Source organism: Gossypium raimondii, chromosome 10 (assembly GCF_025698545.1).
Source record: "Gossypium raimondii isolate GPD5lz chromosome 10, ASM2569854v1, whole genome shotgun sequence".
Lineage (NCBI taxonomy): Eukaryota > Viridiplantae > Streptophyta > Magnoliopsida > Malvales > Malvaceae > Gossypium > Gossypium raimondii.
The window spans coordinates 60,828,497-60,847,089 of record NC_068574.1 but is presented as its reverse complement, the minus strand read 5'-3'; the positions used below and the strand labels follow the sequence as shown (position 1 = coordinate 60,847,089).

The following is an 18,593-nucleotide window of genomic DNA, read 5'->3' as shown; positions in this document are numbered from 1 at the left end:
CGACCTTCCATTTTTCCATCCAACCAATCACATCCTTCAAGTCAGAGGTGAGGATTTTGGCAAATAGGTTTTTAGTGTTAGGTTGCTTGCCTCTCTAGTTATGCTAGTTAGGGCCTTAGCTTTTATACATGAGTTCCCTTAATTCCAAGACACCACATGCCGAGTTACTATTGGGGTTTAGGTACACTAGTACATTGTACCAACGAAAAATATTTTTATGTGACATTAAATAATTGGATGGGAACATGGTTGACGTGGTAAGAAAGACCTACTTAATAATTTTTCTTGTATCAACATGCTTAGGTGGGGTGACTCTATGAAATGTATTTTGAGCGTCCGTGTCATTAACCATCAAAATAATCTTAACCCCTACGAAAAGTAAATTTTAAGCGTGCTTTTAGCTAAACAAAAGAAACTCCAAACAAATGTAATCATTTTTACCATTAAATTTCACATCATCTGTCACATATTGGTCATACATTAATTATTTATGCCTCTCATAAAATATAATACTGTTAATGTTTTGGGGCAATTTGCATAATATTTTAAAAATTTAAATACCAAATTAATAAAAATGAAAATTATGTGAAAAATGCAGTTTGTTCAAGTGATTATCACTTTTAAGAACAAATGTATTTGATATAATGATTTGATTTACTTATAAAATTGATATGACTATTAACAATCTTAACCAAGAAAATAGTGACAATATTTTTATATAAAAAATATAGCAAAGCAGTCCCTTTCCTTATCTCAATTATTACCATATAATTATATCATTATCACACCTCAGTGCAGCAAATATAATACAAGAAACACACAAATCATGCCAAGTCATAGCCATTGAAAGTAGGTATTGGTCGGTGTTATTATGAAAATGATATTTGTTTTCACAAATCATAGCCATGCAAATTACAAATGGGTCCAATATTTGCAATCAACACCCTCTCCTTTTTTTAGCTTAAAAAAAAAAACAAGTAAAAAAAGGACACAAAGGCTCTCCCCCCATTGAAGTAAATAATATATATTACACACATTCTTACATATACAAAATCACAAAGGGCATGCAAAAACAAAAGGATAAAATGGGAAATACACAAACTGAAAGGGTGCATGGGTGAAATTTTTCATTTTGTTGAGATCATATGATCATATGGACCGTTGATTTTGATCATTTTGACTTGAAAGGAATGGCTCTGATCACAACAACGTGGTAGAGTGCTGCTAGTGCTGCTCCTATGAATGGACCCACCCAGAAAATCCACTGCAGCAAAACATGACCCAAAGTAGATAAGTATATCATTCATAGTTAGAAAAAAATAATAGTGAAGATGGCGAAAGAATTGGGGCTTACATGGTCATCCCAGCCCTTGTCCTTGTTGAAAATGATGGCTGCACCAAGACTACGAGCTGGGTTAATACCGGTTCCTGTGATTGGGATGGTGGCTAAGTGCACCAAGAACACTGCGAACCCAATTGGCAATGGTGCCAGAATCTACCAAACACATGGTTATGGTTAAAAATCTCATATATGGTTTAGACAATCGAATGATTCAATTGAAGAAAATTGAACTTACAGGGACGTGAGAGTCTCTGGCACTGCGCTTGGCATCAGTGGCTGAGAACACAGTGTAAACAAGCACAAAGGTGCCAACAATTTCAGCACCAAGCCCATCTCCCTTGGTGTAGCCATGATTCACAGAGTTAGCTCCACCACCCAAAGCACCATACCTTGTCTTCCCCATGAACCCTTTAACCACACCAGCCCCACATATGGCTCCCAAGCACTGCATCACCATGTAGTATATTGCCCTTGTCAACGACAATTTCCTACCCAAGAACAGCCCAAATGTCACCGCTGGATTGATATGACCACCTACAACACCACCATAACTCATCAATACTAAACTTTTCTATCATTTTCTGGAGAAACAAACAAGGGATAAAGAAGATCATATAGTTACCTGAGATACCAGCAGTGCAGTAAACAAGAGCAAAGATCATACCACCAAAAGCCCATGCAATCCCTTGAATCCCAACAGTTGTACACTTGGTTTTGTCCTTAACAACTCCCATCACGGTCAATACCGAGATATACAAGAAAAGGAAAGTAGCAACGAACTCAGCGATTCCAGCTCGGTAAAAAGACCATGAGGTCAACTCACTAGGCTCAAACAAGGGTGCTGGTGGTGGCTCAGTGTAATCCTTATCATCTTGGGACTGAGCTGCTGTCCCAATAGGTTGCCTCTCTGGGAACTTGTTGGCTCCCAATCTAACATCTTCTTCTTTCCCCTCCATTGATTTCCCTTCTTTTTTAGCTCTTCACTACTGAAAAACAATGGAAGCTGTAAGCTAAAAGAAACCAAATTCTCTATGGTTTTTGTGAGTTAATGGGGTGTTTTTTATATAGGAAGAAGGATGAGTATAAATGAATAAATTAATTGTTGAAATTTTAATTTTTGGGGATATTTAAATATAATGAATTATGGCCGACCAATTGTTTTCTGGCATTTTTTTTTGTTTAAGGGAAAATGACATGAATAAACTTCATTGGAGTGCTTATTATATGGGAATGAGACAATGGTGGGGTGGCTAGTGAGACACCTTTGTTTAGTTGGCTTAAATTTGGCCACAAATTTGTGAGCTGACGATTTTTATAGCTACCGCCCCATTGCCAGACTGAGGGAAGGGTAAATGATTGGACAGTGTTTTTTGTGTGTTTAAAAATGGTGAAAGCTTGAATAAAAATCATGTCAAAATTGGAAACTTACAATAAAGTTTAAGTTAGCTGTGTTTAAACACTATATGGTAAAATCATTACTCACTATCTTTTATCTTTGTTCATGGAATGAATATTTATTGGTTTATTTTTAAAAAAATATCCACGACGGATGAATTAGTCAATGTTAGTGAAAATAAATACCTTGGTTTCGGCTAAAATAAAGAAAGTTGTATTTAGGTTATTTGAAGTAGATGTTCCTATTTTGGTTATCGAAATTTTTTATTTTGATAATTTCATCTCTGCTTAGTCAATTTCAAATTCTAATCACTCTATATCGTTAAAATGTTGACGTTATTTTTGTTGCTAATGTAGTAAATTTAATCTCAAATATTTACATATTTTATTAACTTAGTCCTAATTTTTAAAAATTGATAGATTAACTCTCATTGTTTACATATTCTATCAATTTGGTCAATTATAAAATTTTATAATATATACTTTTTTAAATAAAATTTTATTTATAACTGTTTTTGGGGTTTTAGAACTAGGACTAAATTGGCTGAATGTATAAACTTTAAAGGTTAAATTTGTTGATTTAAAAAAGACTAAATTAAACAAATATATAAGCATTAAGCATTAAATTTGCTATTATACCAAAGGAAAAAACAATACTTATATATTCTGTTTAGTGAAGAAATGCATTTACAGTAAATAAACTATAGGTAATAAAAGCCTTGTGTGTGTGTGTGTGTGTTTTCCTTCGCAGCATTACCATGGGATTGGGGAGACAGGTGAAAATGTTAAGGACAATAATTGAGACGTGAACAATGGTGAGAGTAGGACGATTGCGATTATAGTTCCATTGAAAGATGGTCAAGTTTTTCGGCTGTGTTGAAATCGCCATGGTTAGCTCGTGGGGGTGGTGAAGCAGTGGCATCTATTTTCGATTTGACTCCTCTTTTTGTGGCTATGATTTTGTCCTATGTCTTTTTCATTTCACCACCTTCCTTAATTTCTTGTTAGTAATTTGAAAATTCCAACATCCCATTCGATAAAATCAAATTCAAATTTAATTCAATTTATTTAATCATAAAAATTAAATATGCTTAATTTGAACATCAATTTACTCAAATCCAAATTAAGTCGAACTCAAAACATCTCAACCTTGCAACAATCTAAATTTGAAATAGTCTAAACACTCGAATCTCGAATTTTTCGATATAAAAATCTAATTTTGAATCTATTAAAACTTTTGGGTAAATTACACCCAAGATAACTAAACTATTAGTGAGTTTACATTTAAGTAGCTTCTAAATATATTATTATTACTGAGCAAAAAAATAAAATTTTCGTTTAGAACACTCAACTTCAAAAAGTTACAAAATGGTCGTTGAACTATTTGAAAGTTTTCATTTAAGTCATTGGATTGTTTAAATTTGTTGGTGTATGGCTTTCTCTATTCGTATTGTTTGCACTAATTAAGAGCTATCTTTCCCGTTCTCTTCTACAATTCAATTTCTTTTTTCATGAAACAACTCTGAACGTTACGAATCTGCAAACCAAAATCTAAAGAATTTTCTTCTTTGATCTCCAACATTGACCGTTAGATCAACTTAAACCTATGGTATGTTCTTCTACTCCTCAATTGGTATTGATCCAACTGTACCAATCATCGAATTATCGCTTGGAACTCACTAGTCAGACATTTTTTAAAAACGCTTAACAATCCTATGACTTGAATAAAAAATTTCAAATAGTTTAGTGACTTAAATTAAAACTTTTGAATCATTAAGTGGCCATCTTGTAACTTTTTAAATTTAATTGATCAAAATGTAAACTTACTATTACTTTAGTGACTTTAGGTGTAGTTTGCCCAAAATTTATATATATAATCAAAATTATAAATATTTTGTATAACCAATGGATTCAAATATCCAAATTCACAACCATTATTAAAATAAGCACTGTGGATTCAATAATGGATATATAGGTATCTATCCCATCTGTTTTGAATTTAAAGTGGATAATAATTTTAAAATCTGAATTGTAATATCCGAGTTTACAAAAAAGGGATTAAATATCTACATATATCCAAATCTGCAATCTGAATTGTCATCCTTACTGCTTGAAACAATCTTAACTCAAAACTATTTGAATTTATAATGACCCGACCAAAATAATCTGAACTCAAAATAACTTCAACTTAAAACAATCTAAACTCAAAATTAATCAACTCAAAATAATCTAAAAATTTTGAAACCTCATTTAACTCAATTCAAATCTACGTCTCTAATTAAAAATATACTTCCAGCTCCTTCGATGTTAATACTTTTACCACTTTTACCACCCTAGGGTTGTTCACGGATCAAATTTTACCTGGTTATTTAATTAATGGTAAAAAATCATAGAAGCTCATTTATTGGGTGTTAAACTGTATTTTGCCCTCTTTATTAAAAAATAGGAAAATTATTCATTATACATTAGATCAAAGAGCAAATTGATCATTTCTATTGAAAATTTTATTCATTTTTACCGTTAAAAACCGGCATGGCTAACAAAATAACAAAACAGTGACGCATGGCGTGCCATGTGTTCCTCATGTAGACATACAGAGACCGGATTTTAACAGTAAAAATAGATGAAATTTTTAACAGAAATAATCAATTTACTCTTTGATTTAACATATATGAATTAATTTACCCATTTTCTAAAAATAAATGAGATAAAATATAATTTAACTCGTCATATAAAAATTTTCATGATGCTCTTATCAAAATTAACAAATTTTTTTGTTGTTTACGTGATCATATGAGCTAATGATTTTGACCTAAACGTGCCAAAACAATGCAGAAAAGATGGCAATATATAATCCAGGCTAGATCGGTTTTGGAAGATAATGATGGACTAATTGGGGATTAATATTTAATTATTTAACCTAATCCCATTTATTTAAATAGTTTATGTCATTGTAATGACATAAAGGATAACATAAAATAATGGGCATCTACTGTAACATATTAATCAAATTCATAATATTTTAGCTTTCATCATTTTATATATATAAGCTGGCACAACCTTTAGGTTAGAGGCATCATTATATAAAATTTAGGTATGGTTAAGATATTATTCATGTCTGTTTTTATAGTTTATAAAGATTATTTTATTAAATTCGTAATTATTTCTTCTAATAATGTCGTCACTGAAATTTAAATCTAAATTCTTTTCTTAAAAGTGTAATGTGCATGATTCAAGTCAGTGAAAATCTTAAAAAATGAAAAAGAAGGAGATTAGGGTATGCACGCAAATGGAAACGACAGAAATTTTAATCAATGTTTTTAGAACTGGATTAGTGATCGAACAAGTCAAATTATCGGTTCATCGATTCAATTAAAAATCATAAAAATAAAAATATATTTAAAAAATATTATTGAATCGTTGATTCAGCAAGTCTCTTAGCCAGTTCAATTGATTCATACCGATTTATTAGCTAACCATTTAAATACTATTCTCCACACTTATACCCCGATCTAATTACTTCAAAAAAATGCTAAGAGGTGTAAATGGTATTTATCTAATTACAATGATTTTCACACATATAATTATAAACAAATTTAAATACTAAATATTTTTTCAACACACAACAGAAGAATGATGACTTAACATCAATGCAATACAAGTTTTTTTTTTGTAACGACCTAAAAGTTAGTGGAGTCAAAAACGGTGGTTTCGGAATATTATTTTCCGAAGATAGAATTAGTGGATATTATTTATTCATAATTCGAAGGTATTGCAGTATTATATTGAGGTTGATCTAATAATTTTAATTATTAGAAAGTTAGACAAGGTACAAGTATATTGGTTCAAAAGTCGATGGTTTCCCTGAACTGGACTCGTAAATATTTTCACTAAATATTTACGGAGTTATATTAGAAGTGAATTAAATTTTTGGCTATGTAATTTTGACGAAAGAATGTTTAATTAAAGTAAAGGGACTAAATCAAATAAGTGATAAAAGTAAGAATTAAAACTAAATGATAAGGTGAATCTATATTAAGGGACTTATTAAATAAATAAGCCATTATTTATATAAGTGTGTGATGGTGGACGGTTTTAGTAAATATTGTAAGTATTATATGTGTCAAGTTATAATAAAAATGAAAATGAAATAAAAATATGAATAAAAGAAAAGAAACAAATAGTGTAGTGAGGAAAGAAAAAGGAAAGAGAAACAAAATTAAAGCTTCATCTCTTTTGCATGCCGATTGGGAGAAGAAAAAGGTTAGCACCATTCGGCCTTTAAGTTTCATTTTTGAAGTTTAAAATCATGTAGTAGATTAACTATGTGGAAATTTAGAGAAATTATGATATTTGTGCAAGTTGCCATTGTTGAAAAACTCTAATGTTTGAAGTTGTTTTGATAGAATTAGGGGTTAAATTGTTAACTTTTGTGAACTCTAGGGACTGTTTTGGTGGATTGTTCTTTGTGCTGGAAATTTGAGTTGAATTACTAAGTTTAGTGAGCAAGTAAAATATTTTGTATTATGAGTTTTATTAGTATTAGCTTTCAGGGAGTTAAATGCTATAAATTAAACTAGCATGGTGTTAAGTTATAAAATTAAAAAAATTTAGGGATTGTTATAAATTTTATGTATATGTGGTTGGTTATGGAAATTAGATGAAGATGCAATCAAATTAATTTCTTTTGTGTTAATGATTAAGTTGAGTAAATGTCAATTGTTGAGGGTAAAAGTATAAATTATGATCTAAGGTTAATTGATTTAATTAAAAACAAGTATGGTGTTCAAATTAAATAGTGGAATTAATTTGTTAATTTGATAAAGAGAAGAATAGATCGGGTATCAACCGTGGCAAGGAAAAGATCACTAAGTAGACGTCTTCGATTCGTAGCATCTGTCGTATTTTGGTAAGTCCGTAGTCTCGAACTTAATCTTTTTATTAATCATTTATTTAATTGATAATTAGATGTTATTCAAATACTCGATATACAATCTTATGTTCATATTTGAATGATGATGTTAATTAATGAATAAGGAAATTGAAAATAAATAGATAATTATTTATTCGTCGGTTTATCCGACTAGCGCTGGGCGCAAATATCGTTGGTATGTCCAACTAGAGCTGGGCTCACTATTTATTCGTTGGTTTATCTGACCAGCGTTGGGCGCAACTTCCGTCAGTTTATCTGACTAGTGCTGGGCACACATTTGTCGGTTTATCTGACTAACGCTGGGCGCAAACTCTTCCGTGATTTATCCGCTAGGCAGTGGGTGTCATGTATCGATTGAACTATACATCAAGGTTATATAAACCATTGAAGAAGGTTGGTTATAGGTATTACTAAGGAATAATTATATTTACTTATATATATTTATTCATTAGAAGATATGATATATTCTTGAGTTAGATTATTAAAGTTGTGAAATAAATTCAAATGCTTTAGATATACTTGTGGTTATTCGAATAAGTGAAGTTGTTTAATGTGGATTGGTTTGTGTCATAATATAAGTAAAATTGTTGATTGATCTATGCAAAGCTATTTATATAGCAAGTGATGTGAATTGATATATTTGTTCAAACCAACTAAATGTGAATACTTGTGAAAATTTAGTATAGCATGAAATCATGTGATGAAATGCATGAAATTGAAATGGCGATATCTTGTAATTGTATGTTTAGATAGTAGTATGATGATATAATTCAATTTGAGCATTCATGTATCATATTATGTCTTGAAATGTTCGGATTATAGGAATATCACTGAGTTTTACTCAGCATGCGGTTTTGTTTTCCATGCGCAGGTTAGGTACTCTTTTTTTATCGCTAACTCAGCATCCAACAACAATCCCAAGCTCAAGTGAGGTGATGTTTAATTTTGTAATGGCATGTACCTAAGGTGTCTTTGGTTGTTAGTTGTTTTGTGAATGTGATGTAATTTGAGTTATAAGTATATGTTTATATTTGAAGCTAAATGTTAGTATGTGTTTTGACCAAAGGCTTGATATGTGTATGAAACTTAAAACTTGATGTCTTAAGTAGCTTTATGTTAGGCTAAATTGAGTGATTTTGACATACTTTAAACTTTGATTTGGATGATGCATTGTTGATGTGTTTTGATGATATAAGATGTGGTACCAATGAGGGTACATTGGTTAGGCACTTAGGATGGTTGTTCTGGCATGTTTTGAGCATGTTTAATCGTATTTTGAATAGGTTAAATGATTGATATTTGAATTGCTTAAGGCCCAAGTAAGCTTGAAATGGTAAACTTGTTGTTTAAGGTACATTTTAGGTCCACACGGGCGTATGACTCGGTCGTGTGGGACACACAGTTTGGCGACACAGTCGTATGTCACTTGTTGAATGCTTAAGGTGCAAGTCAATTAGTTACATGGCCTAACACACGGGCGTGTGAGACTATTTCGAGAGTTACACGGCCTGGCACACGAGCGTGTGACATGGCCGTATGACCTTACTCAGTGAGTTACACGGGTGAGGACACAAGTTGAGACACGGTCATGTGTCCCTAGTTCGAAGGTTACATGGCCTAAGACATGGGCGTGAGTCTCGGCCTGTGAGGCACACAGCCTAGCTACACCGCCATGTGACCCTTAATTTCATGTTGTGTGAATTTTTCCTAGGCTTTCCAAATTATTTCAAATTGGTCCCGATTTCTTTCTAAAGTATTTTTAGAGCCTCGACCGCTCGATTTAGGGATGATATGTCTATGTAGGAATGGTTTAAGTTATTTTATGATTTTTGAATGAAATTAATTATAAATGTTCCAATTGTACGGTAATGCTCGTAACCCTAATCTGGTGACAGAGAAGGGTTTTGGGGTGTTACATTCTTTGCCACTATTCAATTTAAATTTTAAATTATAAAATTTTACTCAAATTACATTCTGGGCAAATTACATTTAAGGTCACTAAACTATTAGTAAGCTTACATTTTGGTCACTCAACTTCAAAAAGTTACAAAATAGTCACTAAACTATTCAAAGTTTTCATTTAAGCCATTGGGTTGTTAAAATTGTTTTGTATAGCCTTTTCTGTTCACACCACCTGTATCAATCAAAATCTCTCATTCCTCTTATCTTCTACAGTTTAGTTTTCTTTTTATGAAACAAATTTAAACGTCATGAATCTACGGGCTAAAATTCGAATAAATTTTTTCTTTGATTTTCAGCACTGATTGTCAGATTGACTTGGATCTAAGGTATGTACTTCTACTTATTAATGGATAGTGATCCACCATACTGATAATCGAATAATCGCTCGAAGCTTGCTAACCAAATTTATATAAAAAAAACTTAACAGCTCAGTGACTTAAATAAAAACTTTCTAATAGTTCAGTGATTATTTTATAACCTTTTGAAGTTGAGTGATCAAAACGTAAACTTACTAATAGTTTAGTGGACCTTGGGTGCAGTTTACCCTTATATTTTCAATAACATTTGGGCCGGAGAATGGGTTATAATTGGGCTGAGATGGATAATATTAGGCCTATTATTTGGCCAATATAAAAGGGACCAAAATTCGGCTAAGGTATACAAATTATATTAAAATTCTAATCCAAAACCCTAAATTCTTTGCTCATCTTCCACTGAAACCGTAAGTAGAAGATCGGAGAGAAAATATGGCGGCCGGCGATCGCACCGTTTTGCAGTTTAACTCACCGTCATCGGCGAGCCTGTCAGCGAAAGTTCACCCTCTCGTCATATTTAACATCTGCGATTGCTACGTCAGGCGTCCCGACCAAGCCGAGCGCGTCATCGGCACGCTCCTGGGCTCCGTCCTCCCTGATGGCACCGTCGATATCCGTAACTCCTATGCAGTTCCTCACACGGAGTCCGCTGAACAGGTCTCTTGAATTTTTCCGTTGAAAAATTGTATATTTTTTAGATTAATTTGGCTTAAGATCTGTTTAGCTTGTGAGTGAATGTGGATGTTTTATCTCATTATTAGGTATTATTGTTAGAACAATATGCTGAAATTTAGGAAAAGAACAACAGATTGATGGTGCAAATATTGAGGTATTGTTAAGTGAATTATAAGAGTTTAATGTATTTAACTTTTTAATTGTTCTTTGTACATTGAATTTGTTTCTTAATACTTAATATTATTAGAAATATGAATGATCAAGGATAGGCTTCAATTGCAGTATGAATTACTTTGGATTGAAATAATTTCATAAATAATATGAAGGCTTTGTAAAATTGAAATTTCCAGCTAGGTTTTCATTCTATGGTGTTATGAATTCGGGTTTAGTGGATTGAAAGTGGTGGGTCTTGTACCGAAATCAAAGTGTTAAGTTATTATGTCTTAGCATTTGCTGACTGATGAAGTTAGAATCTTTTACATTTGGTAATCTGCTTGTTTGGTTTGTATTCATGTTATTCATTGCTCACTTTTTCTTAGTGATGTGGTATGGTTATGTTAACTCTCAAGTCTTTTAAGCGCTAGTTTACCATTTAGGTTGAAAAGTGCTTTTGAAATGTTTGATAATGTTTACCATTGCTGTCAAAAAGTGCTTTTGAGAAGATAAAACTGTCAATTTTAGACATAACATTGTAAAGTAGAAGATTTAATGGGGGATAAAAAGGTAACTTCATTGAAAAGCACTTATCTGAAAGCCAAAAGCTAAAAGTTGTCTTTTTTGGCTTGGATTCAAATCTCAGTTTAAAATCAAGGATTGTGTTGAAAAGTGCTTTTCAACCTCAATGGTAAACAAAGCCTAAGTAATACTAAAGGTTATGTGTTTTTAGTGGCATAACTCAGTTGAGTTTTCTTCTTTTTAATTGCTTTTGGTAATTTCAGTTTGGTATGGCTGCAGGTTGCTTTGGATATTGAATACCATCATAATATGTTAGTCTCCCACCAAAAAGTGAATCCCAAAGAAGTGATTGTTGGATGGTAATTCTCATAGTTCTACTGAGTTTTATTGTTTTCTCTTGGAAAAGTAAAAATTAATAGTTGTTGATGCTCATCAGTCTTTTATGTTTTGTGCAAATGTAATACTAGTATTAAAATCGTCTCTTCTATCTGTTCTATCTTACACTGTCACAGTTGAACTTATTGACTATCTTATGCTAGTATGCATATTTCCATCCTAGTACCAACTTAGCCTTTGATTCTGTCGAACTTCGCAGGTATTCTACCGGGCTAGGAGTCACAGGGGGCAGTGCATTGATCCAAGATTTTTATTCTAGAGAAGTACCTAACCCTATTCATTTGACGGTGGATACGGGGTTTAGGAATGGAGAGGGTACCGTAAAGGCTTTCGTTTCTGTCAATTTAGCTCTTGGAGACCGACAACTTGCTGCTCAATTTCAAGAAATTCCTCTTGATCTATGTATGGTTGAAGCTGAGCGAGTTGGATGTATGTATACGCAAACCATATTATATATACAACCTTATTTCCATTAATATATTGTCCTCTCTTTCTCTTAACAAAACACAAACACATGCATGTTCACTTGAGCACATTTTCACCCCTAGCTCAATGCATGTTTAAGAATGTTTGTGGATGCAATTGGCAATGGAGTGCCTAATGTTTGAGATCAGTCAGGTGATTCGAATTATGTTGTTTTTTTCTCTTTGGGTGTTTAGAATGATAACTAAATTGCCTCGGTACCAGAAGTTAGACATTTCTTCAACTCTAGGGTGGGTAAAAGCATCATGGAGGCTCTTATACTAGGAGTCAGATTGTATTTCACCCTTTCTACTCAAAAAATAGGAAAAGTAGTCCCTATACATTAGATTAAAAAGCAACCTGGTCATTGTATTAAAAATTCCATCTATTTCTACAGTTAAAAATTGGTCCATATACCTCAGAATGAGGTACACGTGGCACGTCACGTGTAATTGTCTTGTTATTTTGTCAGCCATGCTTGTTTTTAACAACAGAAATGACCAAGTTTATTTTTTTGATTTAATGTATAGGGACTAATTTGTCCATTTTTTATGTAAAGGAAGCAAAATGCAATATAACTCTTAGTACATTGGCCTCTAAGGTACTTTTACCCTCTAGTGTGTGTTCAGTGAAGAGGAATGTGTATATGTTACTTGTTGAGTAATCTTGGTGCAATGTAACATCAACAATTTTGTGTTGACAATCTAATTAAATTAATTCATTGTAAAAACAGTTGACATTCTCAAGAAAACAGCGGTCGACAAACTTCCAAATGATTTGGAAGGAATGGAAGTCACAATGGGAAGGCTATTGGCTTTGATAGACGATGTCTACAAATACGTTGATGATGTTGTGGTACGTAAAACATTTCTCCATCTTCATTACCTTATTTTCAACTGCTGTCTTATATATAATGTTGGTTTTGTTTCATTCTCAGGAAGGCCGTGTTCCAGCCGATAACAACATAGGTAGATTTATAGCAGAAACAGTAGCTTCCTTACCTAAACTATCTCCCCCAGCTTTCGATAAACTCATGAATGATAGCCTACAGGTAAGTTCAAGTTCCAAATTTCAGTGCAATGCCGGTAAAGTCATTGTTAATGGTCTCGAAATGATGTTTGACTCTAATTCTTGCGACTCTTGCCCTCTCATGCAGGATCAATTGCTGTTACTATACTTATCGAGCATCGCTAGAACTCAACTCGGGTTAGCCGAAAAGTTGAACACGGCAGCTCAGATTCTGTAAACTTACTTCCAAGTGATTAATTTTTGGATCTGGCATTTTCAGTTTTTGATTTATTTTTAACTAATAGCCTGTAGTTTTGCCAAGATGCTTCTTTTCCTTTAACGAATAACCTTTGTTTCAGTGAGTCTAATTTACCATATATTGTTTTTTAATTCCTCTTTGTTTAGTATTTGCTGTAAAGTTATCTGTTCATCCCAAAATGGGATAATCTTTTTAAGCCTGAACTAAAAAGTTTCTTATCAGATACTATTTATTGTTGGAAGATGCAATCACGAATTTCAAGTGTGAATTGTAAAATGGATATAAAAATATTAAAATAGATGAAAATATTACATGAACTGGACTTAGAAAAATAATTAGGCATGTTTCGATTATGACAAAATGAAATGGAATGACAATTTTCTTAATGAAGAATTATAAACATTTATTGCATTAATTAATTATGAACGTATTATGATTACGTAAATATATATTTTAACATTAATCTTATTATAGATATTTATTATATTTATTTAATTTTTAAATAGAAAAATAATACGTTTTAAGGTAACTCAATTGAGTTAAAACTCAATCGATAATTATACAAATATGTTTGGATGGTTTTCTTGCAATTTACGTGCTTTTGACAAGAACAAATCACTGTTTATATATTGCAACTCGAATTCATGATATGAGTTGTAGCCAATGACTATTAAATTAAATACGAATCCATGACGTGGGGTGAACACCCTAATTATTAAACCAAACCTTAAGTTGATATAAACATGATATAAATCACTGGGAATTCAAGATGAGTTCAAGTTTAATAATTGCAATTTTTTCATGGGCCAGTTGTCCTGTTTTGCACTTTTTAAAAAAAATTATACTTGATTATAATTTATTTTCAACATCTAAATTTAAGATTACATGAATAATATATTTTAGTCATATCTTGAGAATAAAATAATGATGGATGAGTGATTAAATTTGGATAACGATGGATGGGTGGATAATGCTCAACAAAACAACCTTAATGTTTGGTTTGTTAGTCATATATATTCATTTGGCATTTTATATCATGGGTTGGAATCATAGAATTATTTGTTTATGATGTGTATGCGTGATAGTGATTTGTTCTTGTTAATGGTGCGTGAGTTATTTTAGAGAATTAAAAATAAAATTTTTAAATGTTAGATTAAATTTAACCGTTATTTTTGAATAATTTGTAAATAGCATAACCTAATAATATATGATCACTTAGCTCAATTATAGATGGAAAGTTTCAACAAACAAACAAATTAACCATACTTTGCCTTTTGATTCATCCCACGCCATATCTACTCTCCTAAAGTGCTCGATGACCAACCCAAAAAAATAGAAAAGAGCACTTAAATCCATGAAACAAGGCCTCGAGCTAAAAAAAGAAGCATGGGGGGAGTTGTCTTGTAAATGGTCATCATCAACATCCCATGTTTACCTATGTCCCCATTACACATTCATTTCCACCATTTAAGCTTTGTTATTGCTTTACAACAATGCTTCCTTTCCATGATTGGGTGATCAACTACAATAAAATACACACGCGTAAACATCTATGGGTTAATTCACTGAACGTCCCCAAATTATGACCCAAATTCTAAACTGTCCCCTAAACTTCAAAGCATCTTAATTGAGTCCTCAAAATTCAATATCATATCAGCCAAGCTATTGCATCACTCTATCGGGTAGTTTAGGCATTGAATTCCGGTTCGGATTTGACATGAAGTATTTTTAAAACATGCGGATCAAATTGTAATCATGTGTTTACTTGCTATACAGATAACTTATATTTGACATGTTAAAAAAACATATAATATCATTAAAAGTTAGACACACTCGTGTATACAATTTTCTTTTAGGAGCTGATAAAATTGAATTATAATTTTTTGAGGAGGTCAAACTACAATTATATCATTGTATTAAGCATGATTTAAAAGGACTAAATTTTACCATTTTGGAGGGAGGTCCTTGCTCGCCCCCTAACGTTTTCCCTATTTGACCTGCTTGCTTTAAATATGCACAACTCAACATTACTGATACTTTTAGAACTCAATTCGAACATTTTGAAGTTTTTGAACTAGTTTGAAATCTAAGCCAATTGAGGACTTGTAGCGCAATTAACCCAATATATATAAAATGTTTTCTTTTTGCCCCTGATTACACTGCCTGATATCAGATTGATCAACCCACTTCTTTTTTGTCTTTTACTTGAAATCACCTTTTTAATCATCTTCCAAAATACAATCTTCCTTTTAGTGGGGGGAGGAAGAACTCATTCATGTATTTACCGACAAACATGAGTGGAGACAATTGAAAAATGCCAAAACAAAATTTAAAGAAGTGGCAAAAAACTTGGGTTCGGGGATGACCTAGATTTCACGCGTGCCCCCCCACCCCCACCCTCGATTGCTCTTTTCTGTATCTACGTAAAATCTCTCTTTATAGGGCTTATAGGGTTTAGGTTTAGGTTTAGGGGTATAGGGTTAAGTTTCTCACTGATTAACATTTTCTTTTTAGACCCATTTTGTCTTTGGAGGTTGGATTTACTTGCTTAGGATCAGAGTACATCAATACCCGACATTCATGCCATACATTTTTTGGCTCTTTTTCCAATCTCACTCCTTTGGCTTGCTTGTTTAGTTGTATTCAATATATTTATATTAACCAAATCTCACTTTTAGTGTTTGTATTAGGTTTGAATTGAGTATTAGTTTATATACTTTCATTTCATTCTTATTAAAATTTTTGAATTTTAAAATTTGGGTTCTGATTCATTCGGTAATGATTAAATTTATTAGGTTAAATATGCTATTAATTTATATTAGGTTAACTATATGTAAGTTGTGGACTTAATCTATTTTTAATTTGATCATTTTAGTATTTATACTTTTCAAATTTTAAAATTTTAGTTCGTAATCGTTAAATCTATTAAGTAGAATAATGTGAGTTTATTGTGAGTATCAAGTGGAAATAGAAAGATGACATAACATTACGCATGCGCATGTAATATTTTGGTTGCCGCATAAGATTTAATGGTTGTTGTTTGGGTTGGAATTGAAATTTTAAAATATAAAGACTAAATTCACAACTTACGCAAGAATTAATACCAAAATTTGACCCTTCTTTTTTATCCTTGAACATGATCAAAGATCATATATAAATTTATATATTAAATCAAATATTCAAATCCAAACATTTCAAGCTTAAGAGTTCTCGGTAAAAGTAATGTGATCTATTGATAAAATGTTAAATTTTTAGTTCTAAAGGTTAAATCTTATAAACCAGTTCTCTTTATAACAACCGCCCTTTAGAACGACATTTCGTTATAACATCAAGTTTGTTACAAAACTAATCTTTTATATTTTATTTTTACCCTTTATAATGATTTTCATTTACAACAACAACATCCCTAAAATATGAAGTACACTCTTGACTGAATTAGTTCTTTATAATAACCTCGTCTTAAATTTGAGTAAAATTAGTTCTACTCCCAAGTGAAATAGAAATAATAAATTTTAGTTAAGATATTATTTCTATAACATATTTTATTAAATGATTAAAGATAAGATCTAAATCTCATTGAATTTGAAAACTTGAGAAAATTCACATATGATTATTATTGGTTTAAAAACGATATATTTTATTCAAGATAATTTATCTTTAAGTTTGATTTTTTATTATTATAAAACTCCCTATAATCCCTCACCAACACTTACATAGGAGGAGAACTGTGCTTCAACGCACTCGAACCTACATTCTCCTATATTGACAGTAGTACTAATGCCAACAACTCAATTGGTAGATCTAAATTTAAAAGTATAGAATAAATGTAAAAAAAAAGATAGATAAGGTGAATGGATGAAATAATGTTATACTACTAAAATGGAACTCATTAAATTATATCCAACACAAGTAATGAAGTGAAAAAGGCTAAAACGAAGTGGTTTAAATTATGTTGGAGTGAGAAAGTGACGGCAGTGCTCAAAGCAAAAGGGGTAGAAAGTCTAAAGAAGGGATGGGAAAATCAAAGAAAAGGATTAGGTTTATAACCCTAAATTATATATGCACACATCTTATTAAATTACTTTCAACATGATGCCTTGAAGTTAGAACACTGTCAAGTGCTATGAGACAAAAGTTTTTTTATGTTCAATTTGTTTATCAAACACCTTTGGGAATTGTAGACCAAAAAAAAAAAACCCCCCAATAAATAATTTTCTTTGCCCTCTAGTCCTTGACTGAATCAAGATGTGATCTCAATCTAGCTAGACTTTGATCTAAGTTTAATCTTGATGAATGTTACCGAGGTAAAACTAAAAATATTAACTAGATTTGAAATCCAAAGTTTATTTCAATTGGTGTTTGAATATGTAATCCCTTTTCTTATCTTAAAGCAGGGTGAAGTTAGAAAATTGTTTAGGGGTAATAATGAATCGTAGTTTTACGAGGGGGTAAAGTATAATTTTATCATTCTTAAAGGGTTAAACGATAGATTTCTCATTTTTAGGGGTCTAAAGTCATTGTCTGATCCCTTCTTATCTACACTCGTCTCAAGGGGGAGCTTTTCCGAAACAAATTTCGGCAAATATTAAAAAGCCGTCTTAACTTATATCATATTTCAAAAGAGTTATTAGTTGATGCATTGATAGTGAAGTTTTTTAACGAGCTAGAGTTAAGAATTCGCCGCATGTCTAATTCTTTTTTTAAATCCCAATTAAAAATATATGATAATTTTTTAACTTTACTCGAAATCACTCGAATAATAATAAATTGAATGTTTGAGAACCATATCCCTTGTATGAACCAAAATTTTCAATTCCCACGCCATGCAAAAATCTCCAATTTTCTTTCAAAACTTGGTAAGTTTTCAACACCCTTGCATGAGGACAAAACCTAAATTACAAACCAACCACCCTTCTTTTTAGATTATTATTATTATACCACCATTCTCTCCTCTTCCCTACAATCAAACTCATCAACTTTCTTTCAAAATTTCCAAAGGAACGAAATTTAAATCTTTACTCTCAAAAATGAAAAATTGAGTTTTAATCCTTTCATAAATAATGAAATTAAAAGTTTATAAATGACCAGATTGTACTTTATTTCAAAAATAATGAAATCATAAGTTCATATATGATAAAATTATGTTTTGGTCCCTAAAAATTTTACAATTCA

At 31.7% G+C, this 18,593-nt stretch overlaps 2 protein-coding genes across 2 annotated transcripts; one reads left to right on the top strand and one right to left on the bottom strand.

Moving 5' to 3' along the window:
* Nucleotides 1-1,008: 1,008 nt before the first annotated feature.
* LOC105777007 (probable aquaporin PIP-type 7a) lies at nucleotides 1,009-2,383 on the bottom strand. Its single transcript, XM_012600037.2, has 4 exons — nucleotides 1,965-2,383; nucleotides 1,578-1,876; nucleotides 1,355-1,495; nucleotides 1,009-1,264 (listed from the first exon to the last, which is right to left on the bottom strand). The coding sequence occupies exons 1-4, from the start codon at nucleotides 2,296-2,298 to the stop codon at nucleotides 1,172-1,174; spliced, it is 867 nt and encodes a 288-aa protein (XP_012455491.1). The 5' UTR covers nucleotides 2,299-2,383; the 3' UTR covers nucleotides 1,009-1,171.
* Nucleotides 2,384-10,295: 7,912 nt separating this feature from the next.
* Nucleotides 10,296-13,552, top strand: LOC105777008 (eukaryotic translation initiation factor 3 subunit F). Its single transcript, XM_012600038.2, has 6 exons — nucleotides 10,296-10,603; nucleotides 11,576-11,655; nucleotides 11,892-12,121; nucleotides 12,888-13,009; nucleotides 13,092-13,205; nucleotides 13,311-13,552. Exons 1-6 carry the CDS (start codon nucleotides 10,379-10,381, stop codon nucleotides 13,398-13,400), a joined length of 861 nt encoding a protein of 286 aa, XP_012455492.1. The 5' UTR covers nucleotides 10,296-10,378; the 3' UTR covers nucleotides 13,401-13,552.
* The last annotated feature ends 5,041 nt before the right edge of the window (nucleotides 13,553-18,593 follow it).

Excerpts from the sequence above, each read along its gene's own strand:
- LOC105777007 (XM_012600037.2), bottom strand. The coding sequence starts at position 2,298 with ATGGAGGGGAAAGAAGAAGATGTTAGATTGGGAGCCAACAAGTTCCCA. Across the intron at positions 1,877-1,964 it reads CTGCACTGCTGGTATCTCAG|GTGGTCATATCAATCCAGCG; the intron begins GTAACTATATGA and ends GTGGTGTTGTAG. Across the intron at positions 1,496-1,577 it reads CCAGAGACTCTCACGTCCCT|ATTCTGGCACCATTGCCAAT; the intron begins GTAAGTTCAATT and ends TGTGTTTGGTAG.
- LOC105777008 (XM_012600038.2), top strand. The coding sequence starts at position 10,379 with ATGGCGGCCGGCGATCGCACCGTTTTGCAGTTTAACTCACCGTCATCG. Across the intron at positions 10,604-11,575 it reads ACACGGAGTCCGCTGAACAG|GTTGCTTTGGATATTGAATA; the intron begins GTCTCTTGAATT and ends GTATGGCTGCAG. Across the intron at positions 12,122-12,887 it reads TGAAGCTGAGCGAGTTGGAT|TTGACATTCTCAAGAAAACA; the intron begins GTATGTATACGC and ends TTGTAAAAACAG.